The 19,468-nt window shown below is 43.5% G+C and overlaps 1 protein-coding gene across 2 annotated transcripts in view; it reads left to right on the plus strand.

The window, feature by feature from the left end:
- Positions 1 to 19,468, plus strand: part of klhl32 (kelch-like family member 32) — a 288,264-nt gene that overhangs the window by 29,297 nt on the left and 239,499 nt on the right. For both annotated transcript variants that reach the window (XM_073057514.1, XM_073057515.1), the window contains exons 3-4: positions 190 to 276; positions 7,409 to 7,589. In XM_073057514.1, the coding sequence (XP_072913615.1) occupies positions 190 to 276; positions 7,409 to 7,589 (268 nt within the window). The remainder of the gene's footprint in view (positions 1 to 189; positions 277 to 7,408; positions 7,590 to 19,468) is intronic.

Below are 19,468 nucleotides of genomic sequence, written 5' to 3' on the forward strand. Positions count from 1 at the left end.
CCTATGATCATGTGGTCCACAAACTTGGCCACAAAGCTGTATTAACACAAGTTTCATTTTCTTAGTGGTATGCATGATTTTATTTGCTGTATGTAATTAACCTGATTCAGTGTTGTTTCAATCCGCACTTGCAAAATTAACCCGAGACAAGCCTACTCATGCATTTCCATCCCATTGTTGCATTTTCAGCTTGGATCCCTCTTGCACGCCCCAACGTATTCTGCGCCATTTGCTTCTGGGTCTGGATTGGAATATGCCATCTGAAATGTGTCTCAGGTACTGTGCATTTGCCTATTGTGTGCACGCAATGTAACTTCGAGTGGCAAATTTTATTTTTTTATTTAGAGATACAGCGTGGATGGAATGGGCCACTCCGGCTGAAAGAGCTGCACTACCCAACAACCCACCTATTTAAGACTGTAAGACATAGGAGCAGAATTAGGCTGCTCTGTTATTTCATCCGTATCCCTCTCAGCCCCAATCTCCTGCCTTCTCCCTGTATCCCTTCGTGCCCTGACCAATCAAGAATCTATTAAACTCTACTCAATATCCCCAATGACCTCCACAGCCGCTTGTGGGAATGAATTCCACTTATTCACCACTCTCTGGATTAACCCTAGCCTAATCACCAAATCACAGGACAATTTACAACCAGTTTACAGTGAGCAGAAATCAATATGTTCACAGTGTGGACAGACATGTTCATAGAAACACAGAAAACCTACAGCACAATACAGGCCCTTCAGCCCACAATGCTGTCCCGAATATGTACTTACTTTAGAAATTACCTAGGGTTACCCATAGCCCTCTATTTTCCTAACCTCCATGTACCTAGCCAGGAGCCTCTTAAAAGACCCTATCGTATCCACCTCCAACACGTCACTGGCAGGCCATTCCACGTACTCACCGCTCTCTGTCTGTACCTACTTCGAAGCACCCTAAAACTATGCCCTCTCATGCTAGCCATTTCAGCCCTGGGAAAAAGCCTCTCACTATCCACATGATCAATGCCTCTCATTATCTTGTACACCTCTGTCAGATCGCCTCTCATCGTCTGCTGCTCCAAGGAGTAAAGACCGAGTTCACTCAACCTAGTCTCATAAGGCATGCTCCCCAGTCCAGGCAACATCCTTGTAAATCTCATCTGCACCCTTTCTATGGCTTCCACATCCTTCCTGTAGTGAAGTGACCAGAACTGACCACAGTACTCCAAGTGGGGTCTGACCAGGTTCCTATATAGCTGTAACGTTACCTCTTGGCTCTTAAACTCAATCCCACAGTTGATGAAGGCCAATGCACCATATGCCTTCTTAACCACAGAGTCAACCTGCACAGCAGCTTTGAGTGTCCTATGGACTTGGACCCCAAGATCCCTCTGATCCTCCACACTGCCAAGAATCTTGCCATTAATACTATATTTTGCCATCATATTTGACCTACCAAAATGAACCACTTTACACTTATCTGGGTTGAACTCCATCTACCACTTCTCAGCCCAGTTTTGCATCCTATCAATGCCTCACTGTAACCTCTGACAGCCCTCTGCAATATCCACAACACCTCCAACCTTTGTGTCATCAGCAAATTTACTAAACACTTCCTCATCCAGGTCATTTATAAAAATCACAAAGAGGAGGGGTCCCAGAACAGATCCCTGAGGCAGACCATGTCACCGATCTTCATACAGCATATGACCCGTCCACAACCACTCTTTGCCTTCTGTGAGCTAGCCAGTTCTGGAAAGCAAGGTCCCCTTGTATCCCATGCCTCCTTACTTTCTCAATAAACCTTGCATGGGGTACCTCATCAAATGCCTTGCTGAAATCCATATACACTACATCTATTGCTTTACCTTCATCAATGTGTTTAGTCACATCCTCAAAAAATTCGATCAGGCTCGTAAGGCATGACCTGCCTTTGACAAAGCCATGCTGACTTTTCCTAGTTATATTATGCCTCTCCACATGTTCATAAATCCTGACTCTCAAGATCTTTTCCATCAAATCACTGGTCTATAATTTCCTGGGCTATCTTTATTCCCTTTCTTGAATAAGGGAACAACATCTGCAACCCTCCAATCCTCCGGAACCTCTCCCGTCCCCATTGATGATGTAAAGATCATTGCCAGAGGCTCAGCAATCACCTCCCTTGCCTCCCACAGTAGCCTGGGGTACATCTTGTCCAGTCCTGGAGGCTAAATAACTTGATGCTTTCTAAAAACTCCAGCACATCCTCTTTCTTAATGTCTACGTGCTCAAGCTTTTCAGTCTACTTAAGTCATCCCTACAATCACCAAGATCCTTTTCCATAGTGAATACTGAAGCAAAGTATTCATTAAGTACAAAAATACAAATTGCTGGCAGAACTCAGCAGGCTAGACAGCATCTATGGGAGGAGGTAGTGACGACGTTTTGGGCCGAAACCCTTCATTAGGAGTGAAGTAACATGGGATGGTCGGGGGGGGGGGGGGGGGGGGGATAAGAAGTGGGGGGAGGGATAAAGTAGAGAGCTAGGAAGTGATAGGCTGGAGGGAAATGGGCTAGGGGGAAGGTGGAGAATTATGGGAAATAAAAGAGAAAGAAAGGTAGGGCTGGGGGGAGATTATAGTGAGGGGGGAAAAAGAGAGAGAAAGAGAACCAGACTAAAATAATAGATAGGGATGGGGGTGAGGGGGGGCAGGGGTATCAACAGAGGTCTGTGAGTTGCCCCTCCCCCCTTCCCCCCCATCCCTATCTATTATTTTAGTTTGGTTCTCTTTCTCTCTCTTTTTGCCCCCCTCACTATAATCTCCCCCCAGCCCTACCTTTCTTTCTTTTATTTCCCATAATTCTCCACCTTCCCCCTAGCCCATTTCCCTCCAGCCTATCACTTCCTAGCTCTCTACTTTATCTCTCCCCCCACTTCTTATCGCCCCTCGACCATCCCATGTTACTTCACTCCTGATGAAGGGTTTCGGCCCGAAACGTCATCACTACCTCCTCCCATAGATGCTGTCTGGCCTGCTGAGTTGTGCCAGCATTTTGTGTTTTTTTTAATTTATTTCCAGCATCTGCAGATTCACTCATGTTGCCTATTCATTAAGTACCTTTGCTATCTCCTCCGGTTCCATACACATTTTCCCACTGTCACAATAGATTGGTCGTATTCTCTCGTGTCTTATCTTCTTGCTCTTCACATACTTGTAGAATGCCTTGGAGTTTTCTTTAATTCTGCTCCCCAAAGCCTGCACATGGCCCCTTCTGGCTCTCCTAATTTTATTCTTGAGCTCCTTCCTTTGTTATGAGTGATAAACAGACCTGATGGAAATGGGGTGCAGAGTTAACCATTCCCCCCCTCCTGAGAACTATGAACTATTGCTGTTGCTATGCTGCTAATGAGAGAGAGATGAAGCACAGAGGCAGGGACATCTGCTACAGATAAGAGGGAGAGAGAGAATGTTGATTTATTGTATTTTGACTCTTCCTGGATTATTTACTTATTACTACAAGGACTTTACTTTGCTCGTTAACATTCCTCAGGAGACAGCAGGAGTGGCCTGATTTGATGGACACAGTAATTTAGAGTTGATGGATAGCTGATACCCCGTCAGTGGGGATAAAAGACAGGTGTGGGGAGACACCCCTCAGACACACCAGTGGACACTGACCGAGTGTTGTGCACCCACAGGAAGGTGGGGGCTTCGAGGACCGAATCAGATCGGTCAATAAAGCTCACAGTGAGACGGCAGGGTCGGTGGGGACTTGTGTGTGTGTCCACTCATGCCAGAGTGACGAGTCCACCACAGAAGAACGGTCTAGCTGAAGAACAGAGGGGTCATAGCTGAATGATCACACGATACGATGGAATAAGAAAGCAACAGAAGGTTTGCCTGCTGAAGCTGCCTAATCTCTTGCTCGCGCTCTCTCTCTCTCGATCCAACGATTACAACACAACAACCATAACTACCTCAGCACGCATGAACTGAACTTTATATTCTATGACAATTCATTTACCCCTAGACATCGATAGAGCTTGTTTATTATTGCTTATTATTGTTCCTACACTGTTAAGTTTATTACTGCTAACTTGTTTTATATGTATATTTGCATTTTTGATACTGTAAAGATGTTTACTAATAAACATCTTTAGTTTTTGGTACCACCAGACTCCAACGGATTCTTCTCTCTCTGCTAGTCCGTAAACCCAGTTACGGGGTACGTAACACCTGCTAGTCTTATAATCTTCTAGATCTCTATTATCACCCAGTTTTTTTTTAACCTTTTGCAAGCTTTTCTTTTCTTGACTAGATTTTCAACAGCCTTTGTACACCATGGTTCCTGTATCCTACCATCCTTTCCCTGTCTCATTGGAACGTACCTAGGCAGAATGCCATGCAAATATCCCCTGAGCATTTGCCATATTTTTGCTGTACATTTCCCTGGGAACATCTGTTCCGAATTTATGCTTCCAAGTTACTGCCTGATAGCTTCATATTTCCCTTTACTCCAATTAAATGCTTTCCTAACTTGTCTCTTCCTATCCCTCTCCAATGCTATGGTAAAAAAGATAGAATTGTAATCACTATCTCCAAAATGCTCTCCCAGTGAGAGATCTGGCACCTGACCAGGTTAATTTCCCATTACCAGATCAAATACGGCCTCTCCTCTAGTTGGCTTATCTACATATGTATCAGGAAACCTTCCTAAACACACCTAACAATCTCCACCCAATGTAATCCCCTCACTCTAGGGACATGCCAATCGATATTTGGGAAATTAAAATCTCCCACCACAACAACCTTGTTATTATTACACCTTTCTAGAATCTGTCTCCCTATCTGTTCCTCGATGTCCCTGTCACTATTGGGTGATCTATAAAAAACACCCAGTAGAGTTATTGACCCCTTCCTGTTTTTAACTTTCACCCACAGAGACTCAGTAGACAATCCCTCCATGACCTCCTCCTTTTCTGCAGCCGTAACACTATCTCTGATCAGAAGTGCCATGCTCCACCTCTTTTGCCTCCCTCCCTGTCCTTTCTGAAACATCTAAAGCCTGGCACTTTAGGTAACCATTCCTGCCTCTGAGCCTTCCAAATCTCTGTAATGGTCACAACATCATAGCTCCAAGTTCTGATCCATGCTCTAAGCTCATCTGCTGTGTTCATGATGCTTCTTGCATTAAAATAGACATATCTCAAACCATCAGTCTCAGCGTATCCTTTCTCTATGATCTGCCTGTCCTCCCTCTTGCACTGTCTCTAAGCTTTCTGCATTTGTGAGCCAACTGCCCTTTCCTCTGTCTCTTCAGTTTGGCTCCCACTCCCCAGCAATTGTTGTTTAAACTCTCTACAATAGCATTAGCAAACCTCCCTGCCAGGATATTGGTCCCTCTGGGATTCAAGTGCAACCTGTCCTTTTTGTACAGGTCATGCCTGTCCCAAAAGAGGTCCCAGTGATCCAGAAATCTGAATCCCTGCCCCTTGCTCCAATCCCTCAGCCACACATTTATCCTCCACCTCACTCTATTCCTGTACTCACTGTTGCATGGCACAGGCAGTAATCCCGAGATTACTACCTTTAAGTAATCTGCTCCTTGTCAACAGCATCGGAATTGAACACTGAACTCTGGACCAGCCCAACCTGTAATCGTGTTGCACTAACCACTACACTACTGCTCAATTCAGTTTTTACATTCAATGACTTACCAGATCGCAAGATTGAAATGTTGTCAACAAAATACATTGCCCAGCTGGGATGATATTGAAAATTCAGTCTATGTGTTTGTTTCTCATTTTATTTCCAATCCTCTCATTGATGATTTATTTTGAACTTATAAAAAAATAGTTTGAATGTATCTGTGTACAAAATAGCTATCCTCTGCATCACCTGGGTTCAGTCCAAGGATTCAGTTGTGAGCCAAGCAATCAAGGTTTTCCTTCTAATCCAGCATCTTCAAAGAATGTTCTAATGTAAATTTACCGTATTGTCTAAGTACGTAGTGTATATGTCACCATACGCTACCCTGAGTTTCACTTTCTTGTGCGAATTCACAGTAAATACAAAGAAATGCAATAGAATCAATGAAAACTACACACAAAGACTGACGAACAGCCCGTGTGCAAAAAAGGACTGTGCACATACAAGTAAAACAATCATCCTTGGGGTTTTCTGTTGCCCATCGAGTGCGTCCCCGGGTGGCAAATTGGGGAAATCTCTGCAGATCTGCAGGGTGGGTGGGAAGCAAAACACCACCTGCAGACCAGGATAGAAACACATCCTGGCATATCTGTACCCAGACTGGGCAGTGCCCTGGTCAGCGTCTTTTCTCCATGTTAGGGGTGGCTGAAGGTAAAACCTGGCTGTAGGTATAAAAAGCAATACTCTTTCACTTTAGAAATGGAGGAATGTCTACAGAACAGAGTGATACGGCCGCTGCCTGGGGACCGCCAGGAGCCAGAGCTGGGTGTTATAGTCGGTGAAATGCTGAATAGGCCAGCAGACGCCGGAAAACCCGAAAAAGATGCAGCCATCATTCAAAGTAGCCCTTCAATGCCACAGGCTGTGACTACTGCAGGCCTTTCTCAGGGAAGCAGTCCACGAGAGCCCTCAAGCAGTTAAGAGAAAAAAGACACACATGAAATGGTCATTAGATTCAAATGCACTCATAATGGGTGTATACTACAGAGTAATGAAACTTGAGACTAACATAACCACAAACTTCATCAACAGTTTATAGTGCAGAATCCACAATACTGAACACAACTAGAATACTCCGAAAGTTCCTCGCAATTGAGAAATGAGTGCACTTGGCTATGCCCGTACCTCAGGTTTTACCAGCTTGAGAAAAAATAAATAAATAGTATGAATAAGAAATAAATAATATGAATGAGAACATGAGTTGTTGGGTCCTTGAAAGTGAGTCTGTAGCTTGTGGAAACAGTTCAGAGTTGAGGTGAGTGAATTTATCTACACTGGTTCAGGAGCCTGATAGTTGAGGTGTAATAAATGTTCCTGAACTAGATGGTGTGGGACTGGAGGCTCCTATACCTTCTTCCTGATGACAGTAGTGAGAAAAAGCATGGCCTGGATGGTGGGGGTCCTTGATGATGAATGACGCTTTCTAGTGGATGCATCCCATGTAAATGTGCTCAATGGTGGGGAGGGCTTTTTCCTGTAATGCTGGTTTAGGCATTTCCTATATAGTCAACAATCAGCTCTTTGGTTTTGAGATGTTGACTGGGTGTCCCACACTATGCTGTGTCCCAAATTCTCTTCCAATTATATGTTAGAGTGGGAGCCACTGTAGCAACTGAAAAGGCTTGCTGTTTCTTTTTATTGTGCAGTATTGAGCTTTTTTTTTTGTATCCAAGTGGAATTGCTGATTTGCTTTGGGTAAATTTTCCTTATGTAATTTTTGTTTGTTTTCAGCATTCAAGAGATGCTAACGGGTCACAGACTCTGTCAGTCCAAGTCCCATAAGGATGCCGTCCTGGCCGCGTTGAATCAGCAGAGGATGGATGGGATACTCTGTGATGTCATTCTAGTTGCCGAGGATCAGAAATTCCATGCCCACAAGGCAGTCCTGGCAGCATGCAGTGATTACTTCCGAGTAAGTTTGACTTCGCATTCATATTCATACAGGCGTCAATATAACATGTCATTTTCTGTCAATATTTAACAGAGGTTTGGAGAAGTACATTGATAGGAGGGGTATGGCGTGCTGGGGTACAGATTCAGCTCGATGTGAGTGGACATGTTTATACTACTGGGCATAACAGTAGTGTAGTGGTTAGCGCAACACTATTACGGCCTGGGGTGTCAGAGTTCTAAGTTCAGTTCTGATGCTGTCTGTAAGGAGTTTCTGTACGATATCCCCGTGACTGCATGGGTTTCCTCCACAGTTCTAGGACCTGGCGGCTGGTGGGTTAATTGGTCATTGTAATATATCCTGTGATTAGGCGAGGGTTAGAACCAGACTACAGCGCACAGTGAGGACTGCTGAGCGCATCATTGGAGCCTCCCTGCCCTCTATTGTGGACCTGTACTCTTCCAGGTTGAAGAAGAGGGCGGGGAACATCATAAAGGACTCCTCCCATCCTGCGCACGGACTGTTTGATCTGCTTCAGTCTGGTAGGCGCTTCAGATCCCTCCAGACTAAGACTAATAGGCACTGGAGAAGTTTTTTCCCTACTGCGGTCACTTTGCTGAACAGTTAACTGCCGGTTAACTGTCGGCTAACTATTACTTGGATTGCACTACCTGTATGCATAATCTATATTTTCATTTATATTTATCATTATTATTGTTATGAGCAGAGAGGCAACATCTGCCGGAAGTAAATTCCTTGTATGTGCATAGGTACTTGGCGATTAAAGTCTGATTCTGATTCTGATTCTGATCCTGAAATAGGAGCGTTGCTGGGCAGTGCATCTCATTGGGCCGGAAGAGTCTGTTCCTCTAAATAATCTCTAAATAATTATATTATAATAGTGCCAGTAACATCTGAAATAAACATGCACCTCTCTGCGAAGAGTAAGAATTTCAGGTTGTATTCTCTGATACAAGGATCAGTGCTGAGTCCATTGTTATTTGTCATCTATATCAATGATCTGGATGATAATGTGGTAAATTGGATCAGCAAATTTGCTGATGATACTAAGATTGGAGGTGTAGTGGACAATGAGGAAGGTTTTTAAAGCTTTCAGAGGGATTTGGACCAGCTGGAAAAATGGGCTAAAAAATGGCAGATAGAGTTTAATGCAGACAAGTGTGAGGTATTGCACTTTGGAAGGACAAACCAAGGTAGAACATACAAGGTAAATAGTAGGGCACTGAGGAGTGCAGTAGAACAGAGGGATCTGGGAGTACAGATACATAATTCCCTAAAAGTGGCGTCACAGGTAGATAGGGTCGTAAAGAGAGCTTTTGGTACATTGGCCTTTATAAATCAAAGTATTGAGTATAAGAGTTGGAATGTTATGGTGAGGTTGTACAAGACATTGGTGAGGCCGAATTTGGAGTATTGTGTGCAGTTTTGGTCACCTAATTACAGGAAGGATATTAATAAGGTTGAAAGAGTGCAGAGGAGGTTTACAAAGATGTTGCCCCAACTTGAGAAACTGAGTTACAAAGAAAGGTTGAATAAGTTAGGACTTAATTCCCTGGAGCATAGGAGAATGAGGGGTGATTTGATAGAGGTATATAAAATTATGATGGGTATAGATAGAGTGAATGCAAGCAGGCTTTTTCCACTGAGGCTAGGGGAGAAAAACAACCAGAGGACATGTGTTAAGGGTGCAGGGGGAAAAGTTTAAAGGGAACATTAGGGGGGCTTCTTCACACAGAGAGTGGTGGGAGTGTGGAATGAGTTGCCAGATGAAGTGGTAAATGCGGGCTCACTTTTAACATTTAAGAAAAACTTGGACAGGTATATGGACGAGAGGTGTATGGAGGGATATGATCCAGGTGCAGGTCAGTGGGACTAGGCAGAAAAATGGGCAAAGTACTGGAGAGTTTAACATCGGTAGCTGAGTGAAGGGCGCTGAGTAGGCTACGGTCAATTATGGAAAACTCTGAACATCCTCTACATAGCACCATCCAGAGACAGAGAAGCAGTTTCAGCGACAGGTTACTATCGATGCAATGCTCCTCAGACAGGATGAAGAGGTCAATACTCCCCAATGCCATTAGGCTTTACAATTCTACTGCCAGGACTTAAGAACTTTTTAAAAGCTATTATTAATGCTTTTTGAGATAGTGATTTAGATGCATATCATATTTTTTTTTACTGAGTTAAGTATTGTATGTAATTAGTTTTGCTACAACAAGTGTATGGGACATTGGAAAAAAGTTGAATTTCCCCATGGGGATGAATAAAGTATCTATCTATCTATCTATCTATCTAAATTACCTTGGGGTACCCATAGCCCTCTATTTTTATGAGCTCCATATACCTGTCCAGGAGTCTATCGTATCCTATCGTAAGACCCTATCGTATCCACCTCCACCACCGTTGCCGGCAGCCCATTCCACGGACTCACCACTCTCTGAGTAAAAAACTTACTCCTGACATCTCCTCTGTACCTACTCCCCAGCACCTTAAAACTCTGTCCTCCTGTGGCAGCCATTTCAGCCCTGGGAAAAAGCCTTTGACTATCCACGCAATCAATGCCTCTCATTATCTTGAACACCTCTATCAGGTCACCTCTCATCTTCCGTCGCTCCAAGGAAAAAGGGCCGAGGTCAATCAACCTCTTCTCATAAGGCATGCTCCCCAATCCAGGCATAATACTTGTAAATCTCCCCTGTCTTGAGGTGCTCTATGACTGTGTCATCTTAGTGTTGTTTGTTTAATCTTGCGGGCTAAAGTATATATAAAGGCTGTTGCCATGTGTCGAACTTTGAGCTATCTCAAGAATGCAGAACAAGTATGATTCTGTTCTGGGATCACCTTTTCATTAATATTTGTGTACAGTTCTTTCTGATTAATTGGGCCATTGGCTAATCTGGGCAGCCATTTATTTGGAACAACTTTGGAGTGTAGAAGGTTGAGGGGGGACTTGATAAAGGTATTTAAAATTATGAGGGGGATAGATAGAGTTGATGTGGATGGGCTTTTTCCATTGAGAGTAGGGGAGATTCAAACAAGAGGACATGAGTTGAGAGTTAGGGGGCAAAAGTTTAAGGGTAACACGAGGGGGAATTTCTCAGAGACAATAGACAGTAGGTGCAGGAGTAGGCCATTTGGCCCTTCTAGCCAGAACCACCATTCACTGTGATCATGGCTGATCATACACAATCAGTACCCCGTTCCTGCCCTCTCCCCATATCCCTTGACCCTGCTATCTATAAGAGCTCTATCTAACTCTCTCTTGAAAGCATCCAGAAACTTGGCCTCCACTGCCTTCTGGGGCAGAGCATTCCACATATCCACCACTCTTCGGGTGAAAAAGTTTTTCCACATCTCTGTTCTAAATGGCCTACCCGTTATTCTTAAACTGTGGCCTCTAGTTCTGGACTCACCCGTCAACGGGAACAGGCTTCCTGCCTCCAGCGTGTCCAATCCCTTAATAATCTTATATGTTTCAATCAGATCACCTGTCATCCTTCTAAATCCAAGTGTATACAAGCCCAGTCGCTCCAATCTTTCAACATATGACAGTCCCGTCATTCCGGGAATTAACCTTGTGAACCTATGCTGCACTCCCTCAATAGCAAGAATGTCCTTCCTCAAATTTGGAGGCCAAAACTGCACACAGTACTCCAGGTGGGGTCTCACCAGGGCCCTGTACAGCTGCAGAAGGACCTCTTTACTCCTATACTCAATTCCTCTTGTTATAAAGGCCAGCATGCCGTTAGCTTTCTTCACTGCCTGCTGTACCTGCATGCTTGCTTTCATTGACTGATGTACAAGAACACCTAGATCTCTTTATACTTCCCCTTTTCCTAACTTGATTCCATTTAGATATTAATCTGCCTTCCTGTTCTTGCCACCAAAGTGGATAACCTCACATTTATCCACATTAAACTGCATCTGCCATACATTTGTCCACTCATCTAGCCTGTCCAAGTCACCCTGCATTCTCATAACATCCTCTTGACATTTCACACTGCCACCAGCTCCCACATTATGCAGCTACAGCACATCACCTGATCCTGCATCATCCCTACTTTATTTAATTAGCTGTAATTTAGTGACTTTTTATTCAACCACTGCAAAAGCCTTACTTGCCTCTTACCTGTGTCTCTTCGCTGAAGCCTCTGGAGCCAAAGCCTCAAGTTCCCACTCCTACACTGGGCCACTCACACAATGGCCGCTCTATTTGATCCTACTTTGCTTTTATTTGCTCCTGCTAATGAATCGTGAATGCATCAAGCCCAGCAAAACGCTCATTTCTAAAACTCTTCTCCCCGACCTGTGCAAAGCTCTCTCTCTCATTAAATTGATTAGTCTGGCACTAATGCGCCAAGCCCTGCAGAACGTTCCTTTTTTAAACTCTTCTCTCCTACCTGTGCGAAGCTGTCTCTCTGTGGATCGATTGGTCCGCCAGTAATGCCGAAGGGGATTAGGTGTGTCAAAGGGTTCCACTGACCCCTTGCTTAATGGTAATGGTCCATAGCATATTTTAGTTTGGGAACCCCTACACATGAGTTTATCAAAACTGTACACGGGGTAAGTGGATCGGTCATGATGAAATGGCAGAATAGAGTCGATGGACTGAATGGTCTAATTATTCTCCTGTGTCTTACGGTCTTGTAGTCAATAATCCAAGTGCAGCCTCACCAATGTCTTGTATAACTGTAACATGACATCCCAACCCTGAAGCTCAATGTCCTGATTGATGAACGGCTTCTTTCCCACCCACTGCCATGAGCGGACAGGCTGACTGAGCACATGAATATGAGGAAGATGGAGGAATATGGACATTGTGTAGTTAGGAGGGACTAGTTTTTGGAGATTTTTGATTTACTTTTCAGCTGATTTGGCACAACATTGTGGGCTGAATGGCCTTTTCCTGTACTGTACTTTTCTATGTTCAACATTGTGGACGGAAACATTTCTCTGTCTGGCTCATTCTAGGCAGGCATAGAATGTTTGGAACATCAAGAATGGTACATAAAACAGTACAGCTCAGTACAGAGCCTTTGGACCTCAGTGTTGTGCCAACCCATATAAACCTGCTCCACAATCATTCCAAACTCTTCCTGCTGACACATTTCATGATTCTTCATTTTCCTTACATCCATGAGTCTCTTTAATGTCCCAATTAATCAGCCTCTACAGAAGTGTGTTCCAGGCACCAGCAGACAAATTTGGAAGTTTGCTGTCCACATTTGCGCAAGGGAGATCACGAATGGTTTCTATTCCAAGGCCGCCCTTTTAGCAGGGATATGCATGTGGTGAAAATGCACAAATCTATTACTGTTGCAGGCTTGACTGCACCATAATGCAAATGCTACAAAGACTGGGAGATGTCCTTGCGCAGCTGTGAATCCGTAAGGCTTAGATTTCCCTTTCTCTATAAGGAGCATGAGTCAGAGCTATCTAAATGAAGACACTGGCAGTGCCATAGTGTAGAAGAGAACACTGAAAGGCATATGGTTGAAAGGAAAATGGAGTCCTATGTCAGAGGAAGGATTAGATTGATCTTAGAGTGGGTAAAAGGCTTGGCACAGCATATTAGGCTGAAGTTCCTGTACAATGCTGTACTGTTCTGTGTTCTTTTTCCTTTCATCCACATACCTTTCTGACCCTCTTCCATGTCCCTAATGTACCAGACTCTACCACCACCCTTGGCAGGGTGTTCCACACAGTCACTACTCTCTGCATTTAAAAACAGTTGACATTCCTCCAAGTTACGTCCACTCATATTAGCAGTTTCCACCCTGCTATCCACTCTATCTATGCCTCTTATCATCTTGTACACCTCTATCAAGTCGCCTCTGATCCTCTTTCACTTCAAAGAGAAAAGCCCTAACTCGCTCAACGATTCCCCATAAGACATGCTGAGAAATCCAGGCAGCATCCTGGTAAATCAGCCCTGCAAACCCTCTAAAGTTTCCACATCCTGCCTAGAGTGAGGCAACCCAAACTGAATGCAATACTCCAAGTGTGGTCTAACCAGAGTTTTACAAACCTGCATCTTTGCCTCATGGCTCTTGAGCTCAGTGAGCCCAATACATCATCTATCTATATAACACTAAAAACGTTTGTGACCTCCAGTCAGCGCAAACGGTGCATTACAGCCGCACTATCTTTGGCTAAATCGACTTAAAATGTGCTAACTTACCGAATGCAGGCACAATCCAGGGTTATATATTTGTATAAAATTGTTCATTCGCCAAAATCAACTGCCCCATCTTGACCTGAGAGCCGATCCGCCATCATGGAAATCGGGATGCGACACCACGACGCATGCACACGGCCAGCCTCAGCAGCGCCTCACGATGCTCACAGAGCCAATTCCACCTTGGAGTGAGTGAGCAATTTTTGCAGTGAATAGAGAAGACGAAATCACACGGTGTTTGACAGGCAGATATATTGGGCCCTCTGAAGTTGTCGGATCGATACTTGGATTTCCAGTTCACGAGAGGGAACCAGCCGTTGTTTGCCTTCAAGTGCACCTTCCCCAACAGCAACAAGATAATGCTGCTGTGCAGCTGAATAATGATATGGCAAGAACCACTTCAACGGAATTCATGGATCTTTGCACTCGCGATCCATTTGCAAGAACCTTGTACTATGCGGATATTCCCAGATTCTACACTTGGACTAATAAGAGATGGGAAAGAAGGAGAATGGGGAAAAGAGTGGAGTACTCCGGGATTTTTGAAGCAAATGTTCTGGGTTGAGTGTATACCGTTTCTCCACGAAGTGGTGACCTCTAGTATTTGAGAGTTCTTCTTCATCACATAAAGGGACCGGTATCTTTTGAATCATTGAAAACACATGATGGAGATATCCTTCCATCATTCAAAGACGTCTGCAGAGAGAGAGGATTGTTACAAGCTGACGATCACTGGCAGCAAACTATGGAAGAAGCAGAGAGGACAAGAATGCCCAGAGCAATGAGAGATTTGTTTGTTGTCTTGCTAACAAATACTGTACAGAAATCAACAATCTACAGCAATTATGGAACCAGTTCAAGAATGCAATGTTTGAAGATTTTTTACAAATGGAGAAGAGAACTATTAATGATGCTAATATTATGATCGATGAGAGACATCATGGACAAGCTGTTCTGTATTTCCAAGAGAAACTTGAGAACTTGGGCAAAACACTTGAAGAATATAACTTGCCAACACCAAAAAACAGTACAATTACTCAAAGTGCTGGCAATCTGGAATTATTGTGTAAACTGCAATACAACAGACAGACATACCATACTGCTGCTCCGCTAATGAGACGTGTCCGAATATAAATATTTCCAGTGCTAAAAACCAAAATGAAACTTTCTTCACCAGCATATTAGAGAGGGTGCAGCTTCGACGTGTTACTGTGAAAGAAAAAAAAATACAACAAATAACGTAAGTTAGAAAAGTAAGAAAACTCGTCGGAGCGGCTGTAGCAGGCTGCATACACGGCCGGCGCATGCACACAACACAGATGAACAGCAGGAATTTGTTTCACAGAAGGAGCCCTTATTGAATTATGAGCAAAGAGAAGTATATGAATATGTGTGCAACTGCTTGGAAAGGAATCTCTCTTCAATGATTTTCATTGATGCACCAAGAGAGACGGCCAAGATATTTATCATCAACTTGATCCTCGCTAAAGTTAGGAGAGATGGAGGTGTTGCTATTGCTGTAGCATCATCAGGTATTGCAGCAACATTGATGCCTGGTGGTAGGACAGCGCATTCAAGATTCAAAATACCCCTCAAAGTCAATGAAGATACCCTTTGTAACATCGATTTAAAAACACCAATACTGCTAATTTACTCCAAAATGCGAGGCTTATTGTCTGGGATGAGTGCCCCAGGTTTAGGAGGGAGAGCTTTGAAGCCATGGGCCGGACTCTTCATGATGTATGCAGCAAGAATGAGACCTTCGGGGGTATTTTAACCATTTGCTGTGGCGATTTTCATCAGCTTCTACCAGTAGTGAAACATGGAAATGATGCTGATGTGGAGAATTCATGCATAAAAGTTTCAATTGGAGAGAAACATGCGATTGAGTGAGGGAGAAGGATGATATTCTGAGTTCTTATTGGACGTTGGAGAAAACAAGATTGAGAAAAATGAAAACAATAAAGTCGAATTACCTGAAGATATGATTCTGCCGGCAAAAACTATGGAAGAATGCATTGATTTCATCTACCTGACATTCGACAATCCTGCAGAACTGTTCTCGAGGAATTCTATCTTGGTTCCTCTCAATGAAATGATGCAAAAAATAAACTTCACATGCATTAGATGCTTCCCTGGAATCATGAAAGAATACTGTTCCTTCAATGCCCTAGGTGAAGAAGCTAACGCCACTCATTTTCCAACAGAATTCCTTGATTCGGTCGAACTCTCTGGATTGCCACCACATAAACTGGAATTGAAGAGGGGATATCCCATCATTTCAGTGAGGAACTTGGATCCACCAAGGCTTTGCAATGGAACGCGAATGATGGTGGAAGAACTGCATGACAATCTCATCGTGGCAAAGATAAACATTGATACGTTCAATAATGACATTGTCATGATCCCAAGAATTACTCTCAATCTATCAGAAGGGGAAGATGTCCCTCTTCAGTGGAGCCATTTCCTGATACAGTCATGCTTTGCTATGACTATACATAAGGCGTAAGGCCAAACCATGGAGAATGTGTTGATTTATCTGGAGAAACCGGTATTCCAGCATGGTCAGCTTTGTGTGGCTTTAAGCCAGGGAAAAAGAAATGAAAATGTTAGAGTATTCTTGAAGGGTGGCTGATCAACCAGAAATGTTGTCATCAGAAGTGTGTCCTTCGTTAAATGAGGAGGAGCTGTATTTGTCTTGCTATGTGTCTTTATTCTTTAATAGACTGAGTTTTTCTTCTTTCATTTCCAAAGCATATCACATCAGACTGCACTACCTTTCTCTCAAAGGGTGCCTCAATGGATCACCCAGTTGTCTAGTTACTCTTAAATGTTGAAATCAAATCTGCACCCCCCACTTCCACTGGCTGTTAGTTCCACACTCCCATCACAGTCTGAGTGAAGAAGTTCCTCCTCATTTTCCCCTTAAACATTTCACCTTCCCTCCCCAAATCACGACCTCTAGTTCTAGTCTCCCCCAACCTCAGTGGGAAAAGCCCTTCGTAATTATGAATCCCTATCGAATCTCACTTCATTCTCATACACTCCAGGGAATATTTTGTTGTTGCTTTAGCAGGGTTTTTGCATTTGAAATAAGTACTTCAAGTTTTAGACCAGTGTGTGATGAAGTATTCAGTTGCAGTGAAATCTCTATGGATTTCTGCCTGATGCATTGTAGTCAGAAGCCATTTGATGTTTGTGCTCTAGGGCAGATCCACATCTGAAGCAGAACGTGACCTAGTTCTATACACAGACCACTTTTATTCAGAGAAAAGATCTCGCTTTCTTTGAACATGTAGCATGCAGACACATTGTGCACACTGACAATGCCAAATTCAAGATTCATGATTATTTAATGTTATTTCCTTTACACACGTGTAAAGGAGAATGAAATAATTGTTACGTAGGATCTGATACAGCACTAAAAAACACAAGATAAAGAACACAATAATTAAAAACCACAATAAATACAGGTTAGCTTTTATACATAGATTGATTGTCTGTCCATAAAGTGACGCTAGGCATGGGAGTATCTGTACATATGGTTACTGACAGGAAATGAAAGTCCATTTGGGGGTGTGGAGGGGTGGGTTAGTGGGTGGAGGTGTTGATCAGTTTTACTGCTTGGGGGAAAATAACTGTGTTTGAGTCTGGTGGTCCTGGTGTGGATTTAAACAAAACTATTGTCCTAATTTATGATACATTCATAAGATTTTTAGCTGATGGATTCTAAAATGGATCAATATTCCTTTTCATAAGTTTGGCGGTTCTCCAAGATAAAGCCACTGGTACATGGACATCTCTGTCAACTAATGATAACCCTGTCCTCCAGATCTTCTCAGAAAATGCATCATATTCAGCCAAGGTGCTGGTTAGTCTCCATCATGATGGAGATTAACCAGCACCTTGGCTGCATATGGCAAGACCAGAATGTGACTTTGAGGAATTCCATTTCTCAAGCTTCACACACCTGTCTGTAGAATCAACTTTATTTGCCATATACCCCGAGTAGCCACTTTATTAGGTATGCCTGTACACCAGCTAATATCTAATCAGCCAATCATATGGCAGGAACTCAATGCGTTAAAGCATGCTGACATGGTCAAGAGGTTCAGTTGATGTTCAGACTGCAATCAGAATCGGGTTTAACATCAATGGCATATGTTGTGAAACTTTTTAACTTAGCGGCAGCAGTATCTTGCAATTCATGATAACACAGAAAAAATGAATTCCATATATATAAATTAGTTAAATTAAAAATAGTTGTGCAAAATCAGAAATAGTAAGTGAGGTAGTGTTCATGGTTCAATGTCAATTTAAAAATCGGATGGCAGAGGGGAAGAAACTGTTCCTGAATCGATGAGTGTGTGCCTTCAGGCTTCTGTACCTCTTTCCAATGAGAAGGTACCACTCGTTGAAGATGTCTTGATACTACGGAGACTAGTACCCATGATGAAGCTAATTTTTCAACAGAGATGCAGCTCCGTGTTAGGGATCTGGAGCTGCAGCTTGATGACCTGCAGCTTATTAGGGAAAGTGAACAGGAGATAGGAGCCACAGGGAGTTGGACACCCTGAGAATGCAGGAGTTGACTGTCAGGGAAGGGAAGGGAAGAGAGCACCCCGGTGCCCATCCCCCTCAGTAATCATTTTGGATGCGGTTGAGGGGGGTGACCTGACAGAGGATGACCACGGTGATCGGGTCTCTGGCACTGAGTCTGGATCTGTGCTGCAGAAGAGAGAGAAGAAGTTGAGGAAAGTGGTAGTTATAGGAGATTCCATAGTAAGATTCTGTCAGCCTGATAGAGATACCTGCATGGTGTGTTGCCTCCCAGATGCCAGGGTACGGGATGTCTCAGATCGGATGCAGAGTATTCTGAAGGGACAGTGGGTGAACAGCCAGAAGTCTTGGTACACCTTGGTACCAATCACATAGGTAGAAAACAGGGAGGAGGTCCTGAAGAGAGAATTCAGGGAGTTGGGTAGGAAGCTGAAAAGCAGGACCTCCAGGGTAGTAATATCAGGATTGCTGCTTGTGTCATGTGCTAATAAGCACAAGAATAACATGATCAGGCGTATTAATGCGTAGCTGAGAGATTGGTGTAGAGACAGGGCTTTGTGTTCCTGGATCATTGGGGCCTCTTCTGGGGGAGGGATGACCTGTACACAAAGGATGGGTTACATCTGACTCAAAGGGGTCCAATATCCTAGCAGGTTGGTTTAATAGAGCTGTCAGGAGGATTTTAAATAATTTAGCAGGGGGATGGGAACCAGATAATAGGGCTGAGGAAGGGGAAAACAGAAATAAGTCAAAGATATCATGCAACAGAGATGATAGGGGAAAGGACAGGCAGGGGATGGGGCTTAATCACAGCCTGTGGAATGAGCTACAGGGCAATAGAGGCGTGGTACAGTTAGAACAGAAAGCAGCAATAATTCCCTGAAAGTGGTGTCACAGGTAGACAAGGTTGTAAAGAAGGCTTTTGGCATCCTGGCATTCATAAATCAAAGTATTGAGTATAGGACTTGGGATGTTATGGTGAGGTTGTGTAAGACATTGTTGAGGCCAAATTTGGAGTATTGTGTGCAGTTCTGGTCATCTAACTATAGGAAGAATATCAGTAAGATTGATAGAGTGCAGAGAAGATTTACTAGGATGTTGCCGGGTCTTCAGAAGTTGAGCTACAGGGAAAGATTGAACA

The sequence above is a fragment of the Hemitrygon akajei genome, chromosome 9, assembly GCF_048418815.1.
Source record: "Hemitrygon akajei chromosome 9, sHemAka1.3, whole genome shotgun sequence".
Taxonomy (NCBI): Eukaryota; Metazoa; Chordata; class Chondrichthyes; order Myliobatiformes; family Dasyatidae; genus Hemitrygon; species Hemitrygon akajei.